General features: G+C 63.9%; 2 protein-coding genes across 2 annotated transcripts; one reads left to right on the top strand and one right to left on the bottom strand.

The window, feature by feature from the left end:
* Positions 1–1,062: 1,062 nt before the first annotated feature.
* Positions 1,063–5,256, bottom strand: MIEF2 (mitochondrial elongation factor 2). Its single transcript, XM_075165461.1, has 3 exons — positions 5,058–5,256; positions 4,382–4,559; positions 1,063–3,528 (listed from the first exon to the last, which is right to left on the bottom strand). Exons 1-3 carry the CDS (start codon positions 5,202–5,204, stop codon positions 2,474–2,476), a joined length of 1,380 nt encoding a protein of 459 aa, XP_075021562.1. The 5' UTR covers positions 5,205–5,256; the 3' UTR covers positions 1,063–2,473.
* Positions 5,257–5,822: 566 nt separating this feature from the next.
* On the top strand, positions 5,823–16,131 carry FLII (FLII actin remodeling protein). Its single transcript, XM_075165453.1, has 30 exons — positions 5,823–5,950; positions 6,799–6,909; positions 8,083–8,154; positions 8,261–8,341; positions 8,841–8,926; positions 9,083–9,244; positions 9,350–9,453; positions 9,558–9,733; positions 9,820–9,977; positions 10,084–10,168; positions 10,463–10,610; positions 10,753–10,886; positions 11,003–11,215; positions 11,289–11,468; positions 11,541–11,623; positions 11,703–11,777; positions 12,035–12,118; positions 12,185–12,356; positions 12,442–12,546; positions 12,749–12,940; positions 13,070–13,258; positions 13,360–13,499; positions 13,615–13,840; positions 14,032–14,186; positions 14,315–14,375; positions 14,465–14,593; positions 14,698–14,804; positions 15,084–15,189; positions 15,301–15,366; positions 15,510–16,131. Exons 1-30 carry the CDS (start codon positions 5,888–5,890, stop codon positions 15,642–15,644), a joined length of 3,798 nt encoding a protein of 1,265 aa, XP_075021554.1. The 5' UTR covers positions 5,823–5,887; the 3' UTR covers positions 15,645–16,131.
* Positions 16,132–16,281: the final 150 nt, after the last annotated feature.

Raw genomic sequence — 16,281 nt, 5'->3', positions numbered from 1 at the left:
ATTGGAACAATACAGAAGCTTTCTTGGCAGAAACTCCCCGCGGTTATTTAGAAGTGAGCTGCAGAGGGGTAGGGGAAGCGGTTTTATCTCACCAGCTGCATCTGCTGCAGCGTTGCTGCCCAGGGAAAGAGAGAGCTGGCTGAACTGAAGGGAGGTTCTGTTTTCCTGCACTTAGTTTAGATTGAACTCCCTGGGAAGCCAGGCTACCTCCTCCCTCTCTGTTGGGGCTTCCTCCGTACATCAAAGAAAGTAGATCCACGAGATTCCTGTGTCCCCTTCTGCCAGAGGACAGCGTTCAGTTTTTCCCCCAGGGCCTCCGATGCTGCTCAGGCCCCTGCTCCGTGGGGACAGGGAGCAGTTCCCCGGGGTCAGTTCTGAGGTGACATGGAGCAGCCAGGGTGGGCAGGAGGCTGAAGCGCTTTCTCCAGGGTAGCTCGAAGCAGAGATCACAGCAGCACAGATTCGCTTTGAGGTCTGCACGAGAGAAGAGAGCCTTTAACTCTGCAGCCGTCCATCGCTATCAGGCCTAAATCTAGGGAGTAAGGTCAGGAGAACTCAGGTTGCATTCGCCTGTACCCCTCACTCCCACGATTAACAGCTGTAGCCTAAAAATACAGACCTGCTGGCTAAAATAACAGGATTACGAGGCTTTGTAATGCAATCACTGAGCTGGCAAAAGCACGGCAGAAGCCCGGGCAGCAGCCTCTGAATGGCAACAGGAGCAGAAGGCATTTGTGCAGCACACAGGCAGCAGGCTGGGCATCGCTGATGGCATCAGTCGTTACCAGCTTTACTGGTCTAACCCTGGTCAGCCGCGCAGTAAATGGCACAAGTTTAGTGCCCGGACAGCTCACGTTCCGCAGCCAGGCACTCTGCAGGCGTAGGGGTTTGGAAGAGGGGGAGAAAGGCGGTGCAGGATGGGGTCTGACCACCGCCAAGCTCTTGGCGCGGGGGGGGACGCCCTGGGCAGCGCTGGGCAGTTCTCGGGCATGCCACCGCAGCTGGAGGATCGCTTCAGCCCTTATCATGGGAAAGGAGACAAAACAGAGCTGACACAAGAGAACCAGTATACACAGGGAAGGTTTATTTTCATCGCTGACACCTGGGAAGTGGTTTGGAGGAACAAACTAAGTAATCCTCACTCTGGGAGGAAAAGCACAGGGTTTTTTTTTCTCCCATAAACAAAATGATAGCTGTAAAGAAAACTAAACCACAACAGCTGCTCACATTGAAGCCCACAGGATTTCTCCATCTCCACCAGTGTGCAAAACCAGCTCTTCCCATTAAATATAAGAATATATTCCTTTGCCCTGGGACTACAGCCAGAACCAAAGCCTACTAGCAGCCACTCAAAGGAAAAAAAACAAAACAAAATACCCAAATAAAACATACCTTCTTAATAAAAAGCATAAACCACTTCAGTTCTTGCAAGGGCTCTGCTCAGAGCATCATTCATGTCCTATTTCCCTGCCCCGTACCATGGGGCTCCGGGAGAACAGGACCTCAAGACAGCAGCAACACGGGTGTGAAAAGGTCACTGGGCAGACTGGAAGGGGACGCCGAGGTTTGCTGCAGAGCAGCGAGTACCCACAGACGGACTCTGGCAGCGACCCACCCGCAGGGGAGGGGACACGCAGCCCTGCTGCAGCCTCCACCAAGGGACCGATACCAGGAGCCTCCTGCGAGTCAGCAGCTCTCTTCCTGCTACCGCCTTTTTCAGGATATCTTCCAGCAAAACACTGCGCGGGACAAGGGCCACAAAGCCCCAGCCCCGAGCTGGAAGCACGCCCCTTCCTCGGGGCAGAGCCAATACTGGCAGAATGAAGAGGTAGGGCTGAGCTCGCCCCTTTTGGCAGCTGAAAGGGTTTCCAGAGGATAAACCCACAGCCCCGTTTGCCATGGCTGTACCTTGAAGTGCCCAGACAACCACACAGGTCGTCGCTTGGGCAATATCCTGCAGACGGATGAGGCTCCCACCCTGTCCCAAAAGCTGGCTGAGGGCATGGCACAGTAGGACCAAGTGTCCAATGGGACACTGCACCCCGTGGGGTCTGCAGGACACGGCAGCAGCAAGGAACTGCTCCCCTCCAGCTCCAGCTGGTCTCGGAGCACAAGGGAAGCCCAAGAGCTGCGACAGCAGGCTGGGACAGGCAGAGGACACCAGGAGCCAGAGACCAAACATGCTTCACGTCGGCTCCCAACGCCCAGCGGACGGGACTCACCTGTAGGTACTCGAGGTGTGGGCTGCACTCGCCCCGGGTTCGGCAGAGCCTCCCAGCCAAAGGCTCCTTACGCCAACACCCGCCTCTGCTCAGGCACGTTTTATTCAGACAGGAAATACTTTTGTTTTGTTCATAAAGTGCAAGAATTTTGCCTCTTACTGACTAGTCAACTAGAAGCATCACAACCCTCACAGTGAGGAGCAGCAGACAGGGGAGAAACACCCTACGTTCGGGAGCTCCCGACGCGCCGGTCATTCCTCCTTCAGCAGGAGCTCCGGCTCAGATATGGCCCTGTAGAGCATGAAGCCCATCTCATCGATTTCCTCTTCCAACAGCTCGCAGAAGAGATTGATTTTGTGGTTGAAATAGGAAGGCAGGACGCCTTTCTCCAGGTAGCCTACCAGCTCCTCAAGCACCTGCTGGAACCTGTCAGCAAGGCTTTCTTCTGCCCAGTCTGAACTGGTGGCACTGAGGTGAAGGACGACGTGGGTCAAGGGGCTGCCGCTCAGTTTGTGCAGGGCGGGATGGCTCTTGCAGACACCGTTCAGGATGCGGAGGCAGTGCTGCCGAGCCCCGGAGTCACCGGCATCCAGCTCCTTCACCTTTGAGATCTCCGCCCTGTAAAAGCTCTCCAGCCAGAGGTTTTCCACTAGTCCTTCAGGAGGAGCAGCCAGAAGAACCTTGTCCTCCATTTCCACCACCGGGAAGAGGGTGATGCTCAGCTTGACCTGATCGTGTTTGACTTCCAGCTTCAGCTCCTGGGAGGCCACGACCGGGTGGATGACGCTCCCCAGCAGGCTGCCTATGGCAGGCCAGTTGATGGAGGCCACCAGCATCTTGTGGAGGGTCTCGTTGAGCGCGTTGGAGGAGAGGTACCGCCCGACGATGAACCTGTCCCAGGGGCTGCGCCCACGAGGGAAATACTCCAGATCAGTCCTCTTGATCATCCAATACTGGGGGTTCCTCACCACGGTGTCCTCTCCCGGGATGAGGCTCCAGAGCGTGGCGTCGAGGACCACCGGCAGCATGAGGTGGACGTGGTCGGCTGCCAGAACCCCGAGGCCATCGAGCAAGGGACCACTGAGGAAGAGGCTGCCGAAGGGCAGCTCCGGGCACTTGCTCCGCAGGAAGTTCTGCAGTTGGGCGCAGATGCTCCTGGCCAGCTGCAGGGCGAAGGACGCTTGCGCCTCGGGCACGGCCAGCCGGCTGCTGTAGTGGGAGAGGAGCTTCTCCTGCAGCGTGAGGCAGCGCGGAGGGCTGGATTGAACCCGAGGAGTCTCCAGAGGGGCAGAGCAGACCCTGGGCTCTGTGAGAAGGGGATGGGGCAGAGGGAAGGGAGAAGTCACAGCTCTGAGCAGATTGCAACCTACAGCAGCAGCTTCTCCTGCCGCTGCCGAGGGGGAGGCGCGAGGTGGGTGCCCAGCTCTCAGCCCACCTCTCTGGACACGAGACCTTGCCAACAGGGCCACCACCGAGTCCTCTGATGTTAACAGCGCTTCTCAGCCAAGGCAGAGCCCAAACTAACCTCAAAACCCGACAGCGCCTGGCCTCACGCCCCAGCTAGAGATGGGTAAACCAGGCCAAGCACGAGCAGCCGGGCACGGGACTCGCTGCCAGGGTCCCTACGAGTCTCAGCCCCACTGAGACTGCTCAGGCAGATCCAGCCCACCCCGATGCCTGCCTGATCGCTCGAGTCCTGCGAACAGTCCCGCTCCGGGTCCAGTATCTCAGGACCTGCCCTGCACCGAGCTGGGCTGCTTTCCCACTTGGAAAAACGCTCTTTTTGTAGGCAGCCGGACAAGGCAGCCTTTGTCTGCAGCAGCTCCCGAGCGCACCTTCCTCTAGAGAGGGCTGACCCAGAAAACGAGCACAGCAGACACCGCTCCAGAGGAAACAAAGCTCCGAGAGCCTCCACCACGCCACGGTGGCCGAGGCGCCCAGGACTGTATCGAAGGTGCCGTCACTGCAGGCATTACCCAAAAAGGGGCCATGGCTCGGGAGCCTCCCAGGAGGGCAGGCTCAGTCGGGTCGGCTTTCCGGTCACTGAGCTAAAAATAATGCGGAGCTCCCAGCCAGAACAGCGGCACAGCCAGCCCGGAGCACATCAAGGTGATCTTCCCGGCCGCGGCGGGAGCCGGCACGCACATTGTGAGCCTCACCTGGCACCAGCGGCCGAGCCGGAGGGAGCAGAGGCTCGCTGAGGTCTTCCCTTCTCTGCTTCTTGGGGGGTTTTGGCGTCGCCTTGATCAAGGCCAAGTCCTGCCAGCTCTCCTCCAGGGTCTTCTGCTCAGCTTTGGGATCGCCTTCATCGCGAGGGCTGGTGGCTCGGTCTATCAGCTGGAGGGAGAGAAAACCAGGTGGACAAGTCGTTATCTCTGTACCGTTTCCCTGTGGTCACACCCTGAACTAAGGGGGACAACAGCCCCTCTGTTGCCCACGGGGGGAGGCACAGCCCCATGCAGGGCTTCTACTAGCAAAAATATACAGTTTAGGGGGCCACAAAGGCGCACATTTTCTTCCTGCGGATTTTAAGTGGAAAACAGTCAGGTCTCCAAATGTCAATAAAGCCCAAGGTGCCTTTCTGGATGGGATACTGCATCCCCAATGTGTGCTGTTCCCAGCAAACGGGGTGCGGGGCTGCACGTGCCCCGGCGGGGTGGGAGTGGGCAGCTCCATGCCCACGGCGCTGCCGCCGGCACCAGCAGCATTTCTGCCAGATTTGAGGGATCAGCTCTGCAGCTCGGGAGCAGCCAGCGAGGTTTGCTGCTCACCTTCCCCCGTCACAACCGGGGAGCAAAGTCCTCGGAGCCCCGACGGCGGCCGCGCCAACCTTACCCGCTTGACGGCCAGCGTGGCGATGGTGAGCACAACCGCGCCGCTGACGCCCAGCACCAGCCTGGCGTTGGCCAACAGCAGGTCGAGGACGCTGCCCAGCCCGCTGTCCTCCTGCTGCTTGCCCCGCTGGCGCGTGAACTCGGCCATGGTCGCCCTGCGGAGGGGAAGAGGAGCAGTGAGGTGTCACCCTGGCCGAGGGACTTGCCCCCCCAGGGGATGCGGAGCCCGCAGGATGGGGCTTTTTGGGGAACGGGGGTTTCCGGGCCGAGCCCACTCCTCCGCATCCCTCCACCTCCGGGGCAAAGGCTGCCGCCGCCGCCGGGACGCCTGGGTGCGGCGGAGGAGCAAGGGTCACCACAGAGAAGGGTCACCCGCTCCTGCCGCTCCTGCCGCAACCGCCGCGGGGGGAACCGGCGGGGGGGGGGGGTACCGCAGCCCGTGCCTCCCCGAGGGACCGGGACGGAGACCCCCACGCTGCCGAGGGCAGGCGGCCAAGCAGCGGGCACCGCCCGGGGCCGCCGCCGAGCCCCGAGCCCGGAGCCGCTCAAGGGCAGGACCGGAGCGGACCCGCCCGCACTCACCCCCGCTGCCCACGCGCCGCCGGCCGCCCGCGCGTGCCGGCGCGCCCCGCAGGCCCCCGGCGCGGCCCCAACCAATGGGGGCGCGGCGCGGTGCGGGCACCGCCCACCCGCGCTCGGAAGCAGAACCCGGCTCCACCCTCTTCCCCCGCCGAGCGTCACCGCCGGGGCGTGGCCGGGCGGTGGTGGGGGCGGAGCCGGGCGGGGCGTGCGGCCGCTGGGTCCCCCCGCCCTTCCTCCGCCAGCGCCGCCATGGCGGCCACCGGGGTCCTGCCCTTCGTCCGCGGCGTCGACCTCAGCGGCAACGACTTCAAGGTGCGGGGGGGGGGACGGGGGGCACTGGGGGAGGGGAGGGCAGCCCGGCCTCAGGCCCCGAGCGCCGGGCCCGGACGCCGCAGGGCCCTGTCAGGCCCGGCCCGGCCCGGCAGGCTCAGCTCGGCCCCCCCCCGGCCCCCCGGGGCTGGGCGATCTCGCCCCCCTGGCCCTGCTGCTGACCCCAGACCGGGGATGCTCGTCTAGGGGAGCCTTGGTCCCTGACCCCATAGGCACCATAGGGCCTGGCGGTCCCTGACCCGCAGCCTCTACAGCTGGGCAAGCTCCCCTCCCCAGCCCATGGGGCCCCCGAGAGCCAGGTAGTGTTGGCCCCCCAGCTCCCAGTCCCATAGGACTGGGCGACCCCAGCTCCCAATTCCATAGGACTGGGCGATCCCAGCCCCCCACCTCCCAATCCCATAGGACTGGATGATCCCAGCCCCCCAGCTCCCAGTCCCATAGGACTGGGTGATCCCAGCCCCCTGCAGCTCCCAATCCCATAGGACTGGGCGATCGCAGCCCCCCAGCTCCCAATCCCCTAGGACTGGGCGATCCCAGCCCCCCCCAGCTCCCAATCCCATAGGACTGGGCGATCCTGCCCCCCCAGCTCCCAATCCCCTAAGACTGGGCAATCCCAGCTCCCCAGCTCCCAATCCCCTAGCACTGGGCGATCCCGGCTCTCCAGTTCCCAATCCCATAGGACTGGGCGATCCTGGCCCCCCAGCTCCCAATCCCATAGGACTGGGTGATCCAGGCCTCCCCCTGACCACGCAGGGTCGGTCAGACTGAAGTCCCCAGACCCTCACCCCGTGGGGCAGGTGTTTTTCTCACCCTCCTCCTCCTCCTCGCAGGGTGGCTACTTCCCGGAGCACGTGAAGGCGATGACCAGCCTGCGCTGGCTGAAGCTGAACCGCACGGGGCTCTGCTACCTGCCCGAGGAGCTCGCCGCCCTCCAGAAGCTGGTGAGCGGCACGTTTCGGGCAGGGGACGGGGCTTGACGGCTCCCACGGGGGCTGCGGGGCCAGTCGGGGCCCTGCACGGCGGTGCCGAGAGCCTGGTGCCTGCCAGCCTCGTGGCTCATCGGCGGATGCTCTGGTGTCTAATAATAGGGCTGAGCTACGACCTGTGGTTGAAATTGGATGCAGGACTGCTAGGAGTGGGGTTGAGACAGACTTGTACTCGGTTCCACCTTGTTTTCCTAGAAAACCAGACAAAAAACCATGCATAGATCCTCTGCCCTTTAATAGAAGGGAAGGATGAAGGTTTAGTATGGGGAGGATTAAGGTTTTGGGGCTTTTTTTCCCCCTCTTCCTTTGCTAAAAGATATAAAGAGCAGTAGCTGGCAGCTGCCTGGCTTTGTTTTTTGGGCGGCTCGAGTTGTACACGACCAGGCCCTTGGTGGAGTCGGTGGCTAAGCTTTGCTTTGGCGGTGTCCTGCAGCACGTTGTGGACATCGTTAAATCGGTGTCAGCCAAACACGACGCTTTAAATGCTGCCAAAAGTTCTCGTCACCGTGCCGGCTGCGCCCCGCGCAGGCAGAGCAAGCGGGGAAGCCCTCCATGCTGCTCGGAGCCGCGCTCCTGCCAGTCCTGCCAGATGCTCGGGGGCCACGGCTAGACTTAAAACCTGGCATTTCGCCCGTGGTCTGCCAAGTCCTCATTTTCCTGAGCAGGTAACAGCCGGGCTGGTGATGCCCAGAGGAAAACAAAAATTTCCCCTGGGCCCTCCTCCGCCCTTGCCGGTCCCCAAGTCTCTGCCCGTTCCCAGATCACCCAGTAGAAGCGTTTCCAAGGACTGGGGTCCATTTGCTTGGGGACTGTATGGGACTGCCACAGCCCAGCTCGGTAGCAGCCCAGAGCACCCCGAACCCTGCAGCAGGGCTGGGATGTCTCAGCCAGGTCTGCCCCAAGGAACGAGGGGTGCAGAGGCAGCATGGGGCCAATCAACCAGTTTGAGACCCTGGGCATCCCAGCAGCCTCATGTGGGCCAGGCCTGAGCTCACGCCATGCCTCTGCGAGCCCCCAACTCTCCTGGGATTGAGGACCCCCCACATCAGTGCAGGGGGACGACCGCTGCCCCGCGCAGCCCCGGCTCCTCTCTCTGCTCACTGGGGCTTGTCTGGGTCATCCCTGCAGGAGCACCTCTCCGTGAGTCACAACAGCCTCACCACGCTCCACGGCGAGCTCTCGGGCCTGCCCTGCCTCCGGGTAAGCGTTCCCCTCGCGCATCCCGCCTGCATCAGGCACCCCGGGGGGCTCAGCAGGCGTAGAGCCGGCGGGTGGCTGCAGTCCTGCCTCTCTCTCCTCTTTCAAGGCGATCGTGGCTCGTGCAAACAGCCTGAAGAACTCGGGAGTCCCCGATGATATCTTCCAGCTGGATGACCTCTCGGTGCTGGTAGGTGCAGAGTCTCTTCGGCTAACGCGAGAGGGGAATCGCTGCTCAGATTCCTGGGTCCCGCTCCTGCGCCTGGGTGGCCCCTGGTGCCCCTGGGGAGCACGATGGGGCTGAGGAGCGTCCAGGGGAAAGGTGCAGGGAGTAAATCAGGACTCAGCGCTGCCTGGCTCCTTTCAACTTTCGGGAGCCCAGGCCATAATGAGCTTCCCCGCAGCAACAACTCCCAACTTCCAGCGCCAGCCCTTCTGAACCCATGTCTGAGCACCGAGGGAGCTGGCTGCGGGCAGGACAGCCCTGTGGCGATGCCTCCTTTAGTGGCTGATGCCGTGGCCGGGTTCCCCGCATGCTCGTCCAGCTCCTGCTGCCGGGCACCGATCCGCAGGGCAAGGCTGTAGGCAGGCAGTGCCCCCAGAGATGCCCCTCGGTCCCTGGGTTGGGGTGGTGGTTGCTGGATGCGGGGCAGAGGGTGATGCCTGCTTTGCTCTACCGTTTGCCCCAGGACCTGAGTTACAACCAGCTCACAGAGTGTCCCCGGGAACTGGAGAACGCCAAGAACATGCTGGTCCTCAACCTCGGCCACAACAGGTGGGTCTGGGCCAGGGCAGCCATCTCCCCCTGGCCATGGCCACCTCCATCCACCACCCCCCTTCACTCCGGGTCCCACTCTCTGCCCCTCTCCGGGAGGGAACCCAGGGCTGGTGCAGGTTTCGGGTAGCCCTGAAGATCCCCATATCCCCGCAGCATCGAGACCATCCCCAATCAGCTTTTCATCAACCTGACGGACCTGCTCTACCTCGACCTGAGCAACAACAAGCTGGAGAGCCTCCCACCGCAGATGAGACGCCTGGTCCACCTCCAGACCCTCATCCTCAACAACAACCCCCTCCTGCACGCACAGCTCCGGTAAGGTCCCGTTTTCCGGGCTGGATACCACAATGCCAGGGCTGGGCCGGGTGCCTGCTCCAGCCCTGACGCCGTCTCTGCCCCGTGGTTCTCCGTGGCCCGCAGGCAGCTCCCAGCGATGACGGCCCTGCAGACCCTCCACCTCAGGAACACCCAGCGCACGCAGAGCAACCTGCCCACCAGCCTCGAGGGCCTGGTGAACCTGGCAGGTAGGGCCGGGGCACCCAGCCCCAGGGTGCGTGGGGCCCTCCAGGGGCTCTCTCAGCCCTGGCACGGGTCCGGCCGGGGGCATCACCCCGTTGTCTTCCCCCAGACGTGGACCTGTCCTGCAACGACCTCAGTCGCGTCCCCGAGTGCCTTTACACCCTGGGCAGCTTGCGACGCCTCAACCTCAGCAGCAACCAGATCACGGAGCTATCCCTCTGCATCGACCAGTGGACCCAGCTGGAGACCCTCAACCTGTCCCGCAACCAGCTCACCTCCTTGCCTGTATGTCCCTGCCCGTACATGGCGTCCCTGCCCGTGCCTCGATGCCACTGGGTTCTCCCTCACCCTGCCATCTTCTCCTTCCCCAGTCGGCCATCTGCAAGCTGACCAAGCTGAAGAAGATGTACCTGAACTCCAACAAGCTCGACTTCGACGGGATCCCCTCAGGCATCGGCAAGCTCGCCAACCTCGAGGAGTTCATGGCGGCCAACAACAACCTGGAGCTCATCCCCGAGAGCCTGTGCAGGTAGGGGAAAGCCCCCAGCTGGATCCCTAAGAGGGGACATGGAGGCTGTGTGGTGACAGGGTGTCACCCTGGCCTGGCCCTTCACCAGCATCTCCGTGTCCCACAGGTGCTCCAAGCTGAGGAAGCTGGTGCTGAACAAGAACCGCCTGGTGACGCTGCCAGAGGCCATCCACTTCCTAACGGACGTGGAGGTGAGAGCCCAACAGCCCCTCTGCCTCGGGCTGGGTCCACCACAGCCCCAGCGTGTCCCTGGGATCCAGGGCTGTGGGATGGGATGGGGTGAGGTGAGGACAGGGGGTCTTGGGGCCAATACATGCCGTCTGGCACAGGGTTCAGCCCAGGCAGGTGGTGGGTTCGGGGCTCCCTCCACATCACCTCACCGAAGCCCAGGGTGCGCCGGAGGTCTCCTGTCCCACCCCACATCCTCAGTGTCCCCGTGAGCCCGTGCTTCGGAGCAGTGAGGTCTCCCGTCCCCTCCTCTGCAGATCCTGGACGTGCGCGAGAACCCCAACCTGGTGATGCCCCCGAAGCCGGTGGATCGGACGTCGGAGTGGTACAACATCGACTTCTCCCTGCAGAACCAGCTCCGCCTGGCCGGAGCCTCCCCGGCCACCGTCGCGGCCGCCGCAGCAGGTAAGCGTGCAGGGACATGGAGGACAGCCCCTGCCTCGGGCAGCGCCCTGGGAGAGGCTGGGAAACGAGCCGTGCCCCACGGCGTGCCCCACGCCAGGCGTGGGTGTCCTGGCTGCCTCTCACCCTGTCCCCGTGTCCCCAGGGAGCGGCACCAAGGACCCGCTGGCCCGCAAGATGCGGCTCCGGCGGCGCAAGGACTCTGCCCAGGACGACCAGGCCAAGCAGGTGCTGAAGGGGATGTCGGACGTGGCCCAGGAGAAGAACAAGAAGATAGAGGTAGGGCCTGGGGTGGGAGAGGGGCCCCGAGCGGCACCGCGGTGCCCCCGGCCCACCCCGGGTGCCGGCAGGGACCCAGTTGCCCCCAGCTTGGTGACCCGTCCCCGTCCCCGCAGGAGAGCGGGGAGGCGAAGGCGCCGGACCTGAAGACGCGCCGCTGGGACCAGGGCCTGGAGAAGCCGCAGCTGGACTACTCGGAGTTCTTCAGCGAGGACGTGGGGCAGCTGCCCGGCCTCTGCGTCTGGCAGATCGAGAACTTCGTGCCCACGCTGGTGGACGAGGCTTTCCACGGCAAGTTCTACGAGGCCGACTGCTACATCGTGCTCAAGGTACCCGGGAGGACCGAGGGTCCCCCACGTCCCCAACCATGGCTGTCCCATCTCACACCCCATCCCTCCCCAGACCTTTCTGGACGAGAACGGCTCCCTCAACTGGGAGATCTACTACTGGATCGGGCAGGAGGCCACGCTGGACAAGAAGGCCTGCTCCGCCATCCACGCCGTCAACCTCCGCAACTACCTGGGGGCTGAGTGCCGCAGCATCCGGGAGGAGATGGGGGACGAGAGCGACGAGTTCCTCCAGGTGAGGCCGACCCCCAGCCCCCCCCAGCCCCCAGCCCTGCCTCTCCCACCCTCACCCCCTTCCTGCCCCCAGGTCTTCGACAACGACATCTCCTACATCGAGGGTGGCACGGCCAGCGGCTTCTTCACCGTCGAGGACACGCAATACGTCACCAGGTACCGCTGGGGCCAGGGGCTGGGGGGATGCGTGGGGCAGGCGGTGCCCCACGTCCCACCGTGGCTGTCTCTCCCCCAGGCTGTACCGCGTCTATGGGAAGAAGAACATTAAGCTGGAGCCGGTGGCACTGAAAGGGACATCGCTGGACCCCCGGTGAGCAGGGGGAGCGGCCGGGGACACAGGGTCCCTGCGGAGGGACAGGGTGCTGGCAGGGTCCACCCAAGACATCGTAGCTGCGGCTCTGGGGTGAAAAGCGGCCGTGCCAGCACCTTTCTACAAGGATGTGGGTCCACACCCCCCTTGGCAGCCCCAGCAGCTGCGGTGTTCTGCTCCGTGAGGACCCCGGGCTGGGGAGGACGCTCGGCGCAGCCCGACTGTCCTGACTGTCCTCTCACCTCTGTGTCCACCAGGTTCGTCTTCCTCCTGGACCACGGCCTCAACCTCTTCGTGTGGCGCGGGAGCCAGGCCACGCTGAGCGGCACCACCAAGGCCAGGTAGGGCTGGTTGGGGGGCTGGGGGTGCAGGGAGCCCACCCGCCACCTCACCCGCTCCCGCCGCAGGCTCTTCGCCGAGAAGATCAACAAGAACGAGCGGAAGGGCAAGGCGGAGATCACGCTGCTCGCCCAGAGCCAGGAGACCCCCGACTTCTGGGAGGCGCTGGGGGGGCAGCCCGAGGAGATCCGGCCCTGCGTCCCCGATGACTTCCAGCCCCACAAGCCCAAGCTGTACAAGGTGGGGAGCTGCCGGCCGTGGGGCCGTCGGCGCTGCCGGGACCCTACAGCCCCCCCCTTCACCCGTGTCCCCGTCCCCTCCGCAGGTGGGTCTGGGCCTGGGCTACCTGGAACTGCCCCAGATCAACTACAAGCTCTCGGTGGAGCACAAGAAGAGGCTGAAGGCTGATCTGATGCCGGAGATGCGCCTGGTAGGATGGGGCGGGGAGGTTCTCCCAGTCTGACCAGTAAGACTGGTTTTGTGCCCCCTGTGCCTCCAGCTGTGCCCTGGGAGAGGCAGGTTCGGCCAGCGGGGCTCTGCTCTTCCTGGCTGTCTTTCGGGAGCAGGCAGGGCATTTTCCAGCCAGGAAAGCCTGCGGATGCCTGATCCCCTTTTCCCTGGGGTGCCCCCAGCTGCAGAGCCTGCTGGACACCAAGAGCGTGTACATCCTGGACTGCTGGTCCGACGTCTTCATCTGGATCGGGAGGAAGTCGCCGCGGCTGGTGCGGGCGGCGGCGCTGAAGCTGAGCCAGGAGCTGTGCGGCATGCTGCACCGGCCCAAGCACGCCATGGTCACCAGGAACCTGGAGGGCACCGAGTGCCAGGTAGGGCAGCCCACGTGCCTGCGAACAGGCACGGACCCCCGGGCAGTGCTGCCGGGGAGGGAGACGGGGGCACAGACCCCTCGGATGGGGTGCTGTGGCCCGGGGTGCATTACCTGCTCCCCGATTTAGGTGTTCAAGTCCAAGTTCAAGAACTGGGATGACGTCCTGCGCGTGGATTACACCCGCAACGCCGAGACGGTGCTGCAGGAGGGCGGCCTCGCCGGCAAGGTCCGCAAGGATGCCGAGAAGAAGGACCAGATGAAGGCCGACCTCACGGCGCTCTTCCTGCCCCGCCAGCCCCCCATGCCCCTGAGTGAGGTAGGGCTGGGGACTGTCCTGTGCGTCCCCCCGCGGCGTTGGGGCCGGTGCTGACGGAGGGGCTGGGTGGCCGCTGGCTGACGGAGCTCGTGGGGCCGCAGGCAGAGCAGCTGATGGAGGAGTGGAACGAGGACCTGGATGGCATGGAGGGCTTCGTGCTAGAGGGCAAGAAATTCGCTCGCCTGCCCGAGGAGGAGTTTGGCCACTTCCACACCCACGACTGTTACGTCTTCCTCTGCAGGTGACACCCGCCTCGCCCCCTCTCCGGGGCTGCTGGACCCCCTCATCCCCCCATCTCCCTGCCCAGACCCCCAACCTGCCCCATCCTTTGCATCAGCCCCTGTTCCTGCCCTCAGGTACTGGGTGCCGGTGGAGTATGAGGAGGAGGAGGAGAAGAAGAAGAAGGGTGAAGGCAAAGGGGAGGAGGAGGGTGAGGAAGAGGAGGAGGAGAAGCAGCCCGAAGAAGACTTCCAGTGCATCGTCTACTTCTGGCAGGGCCGAGAGGCCTCCAACATGGGCTGGCTCACCTTCACCTTCAGCCTCCAGAAGAAGTTCGAGAGTCTCTTCCCCGGCAAACTGGAGGTGACCCCACTGCGTGCTCCTGGGGGGTGACACAGGGTCCCCCAGCTTTGCCTCACTTCTCCCCCCTCCCCTCTCTGACCCCCAGGCAGGGGATGGCAGCGGAGATGGGGGCTGGCAGGGGGGTGCAGCTGGGTCTTGGGGTTGTATTTGGGGGGGTTCCCATGGCCCTGCTGACACCCATCCCTGGCCAGGTCGTGCGCATGACCCAGCAGCAGGAGAACCCCAAGTTCCTCTCGCACTTCAAGAGGAGGTTTGTCATTCACCGGGGCAAGCGGAAGGACAGGGCCAGCCCGCCCCAGCCCAGCCTCTACCACATCCGCACCAACGGTGGGGCCCTCTGCACCAGGTCAGCCCTCCCGCGGGCTGCTCCGGGCCGGGCAGCACCCACGGGTGCCAGCCTCCTGGCAGGGTACGCGCTGGTGGACATGGCTGCCCGATCTCTTGCTGACTGGACCTCGTGGACTTCTTTTCTAGGTGCATCCAGATCAACACAGACGCTGGTCTGCTCAACTCGGAGTTTTGCTTCATCCTCAAGGTACTGCTCATGGCTGAGCATCCTGGGGGGTGCTTGGCCACTTGCCCCCCGCCTGGCTTGGGCAGCCCTGACTCTCTGCGCTCCCCCAGGTGCCTTTTGAGAGCACGGACAACCAGGGCATCGTCTACACCTGGGTGGGCCGGGCAGCTGACCCTGACGAGGCCAAGCTGGCTGAGGACATCATGAACCACATGTTTGACGACTCCTACAGCAAGCAGGTGAGCGGGTGGGGGCACAGCGGGGCTCGGTGCCAGCTTACCTGGGTGGCAGTGACTGCCAGAGCAGGGGACGGCCACGCTCAGCCCTGTCCCTGCCCTCGCAGGTGATCAATGAAGGAGAGGAGCCTGAAAACTTCTTCTGGGTGGGCATCGGGAGCCAGAAGCCCTATGATGAAGACGCCGACTACATGAAGCACTCCCGGCTCTTCAGGTGGGTCCTGGCCCAGGTGGGGCTGCTGAAGTCTGTGCTGATCCCCTTCCTCGTCCCGCAGTGCCCTGGGCCACACTAGCCTTTGCCAGGGGCTCAGTCCTCCCAGGCTGGCCAGGGCACGGCTCCCCACGACAGGCAAAGCCCCCCTCCCAACTCTCTGTCCATCCCTGGGCATCAACCAGCTGAAACAGAGCTTCTCCATCACACCCCTTCCTTCTGCATGAGCTGAGTCCTAACAGACTCATGTCTGATGCAGTCCCCTTCTCGCTGTCCCCGCAGGTGCTCCAACGAGAAGGGCTATTTCTCCGTATCAGAGAAGTGCTCTGATTTCTGCCAGGATGACTTGGCTGATGATGACATCATGCTGCTGGACAACGGGCGGGAGGTGAGCGGGGGGCGGGAGGCCATCCTGGGTCCGGGTCCGGGTCCAGAATGGCAGAGGCTGGATCCACCAGTGGCTCCATCAGCTGAGCCCGGCTGCATGTCCTTCCTGCAGGTCTACATGTGGGTGGGCACCCAGACCAGCCAGGTGGAGATCAAGCTGAGCCTCAAGGCGTGCCAGGTAGGGCCCCCCTCCTGCTTGCTGCTGCCGGGTGCGGGGGGAGATTTGGGCTCCATCTCCCCTTGGGGCCCTGATCCTGCCCCGTGCACGGCGGTGCAGAGCTCCCAGCAGCCAGGGACCCCCATGGCTCTGCTCTGCCCCAGGTCTACATCCAGCACATGCGCTCCAAGGACCCCACGCGTCCCCGCAAGCTCCGGCTGGTGCGGAAAGGCAACGAGCCCTGGCCCTTCACCCGCTGCTTCCACGCCTGGAGCGTCTTCCGCAAGCCGCCCGCCTAAGGGCCGGGGGCACCCAGCGCTCCGGTTACAGCCCCTCGTGGCACAGCCGGACCCCCAGCACCCTGTGCTGGACACGCCTGCCGCACACGCCTGCTCCCAGCCGAGCTCGACCCTTGGAGCCGCTTCTCCCCGAGCTGGGGCCAGCGGGGAGCACTGGGGCTGACCCTCTGTCCCCGCTTCTCCCAGCACGGGGCCCAGCTCAGCCCCTTCCCTTCCTGGGGGACATTCGGGGCGGCGTGGGCCCCTGTTAACACCCTGCTTGGGGATGCTGCTGCCCCAAACCAGTGCTGAGCTCCCTCTGCTGCTGGGGGACAGGAGTGTTTCCCAGTTTGGGTGGGAGGATGCTTTGCTAAAGAGCACTGTGGGGGGAGCGAGGGGCTCTCAGCCCTGGGCCTTACAGCCGGCCCCACTGTCCTGGGGGGACAGACCCCCCGCAGGGGCCGGCGCATCGGTGTCATATCAATAAAAGCTGCACTTCTTACCCCAAGGCCGTGCCAGGCTCTGACTGCGCCCATCTCGCTCCCAAGTGGGGTCCCCCCCACCCCGATCCTGCCCCACTACAGCTCGGGGGGCTCTACTGGAGGGGTGGCAGAGGCCGGGGCCCCCCAGCCCCAAGGCTCCCTAAACACCTGCAGCC

The sequence above is a fragment of the Calonectris borealis genome, chromosome 16, assembly GCF_964195595.1.
Source record: "Calonectris borealis chromosome 16, bCalBor7.hap1.2, whole genome shotgun sequence".
In the NCBI taxonomy this organism is placed as follows: domain Eukaryota; kingdom Metazoa; phylum Chordata; class Aves; order Procellariiformes; family Procellariidae; genus Calonectris; species Calonectris borealis.
Note: the sequence above shows the minus strand (reverse complement) of the source record. Positions and strands in the feature narration are given on the sequence as shown.

What these genes read in the sequence shown, in the direction of transcription:
- MIEF2 (XM_075165461.1), bottom strand. Translation starts at nt 5,204, where the DNA reads ATGGCCGAGTTCACGCGCCAGCGGGGCAAGCAGCAGGAGGACAGCGGG. An exon ending in CCACGCTGGCCGTCAAGCGG is followed by an intron (nt 4,560 to 5,057) that starts GTAAGGTTGGCG and finishes CTCTCCCTCCAG; the next exon opens with CTGATAGACCGAGCCACCAG. An exon ending in GGCTCGGCCGCTGGTGCCAG is followed by an intron (nt 3,529 to 4,381) that starts GTGAGGCTCACA and finishes CCCTTCTCACAG; the next exon opens with AGCCCAGGGTCTGCTCTGCC.
- FLII (XM_075165453.1), top strand. Translation starts at nt 5,888, where the DNA reads ATGGCGGCCACCGGGGTCCTGCCCTTCGTCCGCGGCGTCGACCTCAGC. An exon ending in ACCAGCTCACCTCCTTGCCT is followed by an intron (nt 9,734 to 9,819) that starts GTATGTCCCTGC and finishes CTCCTTCCCCAG; the next exon opens with TCGGCCATCTGCAAGCTGAC. An exon ending in TGTTACGTCTTCCTCTGCAG is followed by an intron (nt 13,500 to 13,614) that starts GTGACACCCGCC and finishes TCCTGCCCTCAG; the next exon opens with GTACTGGGTGCCGGTGGAGT.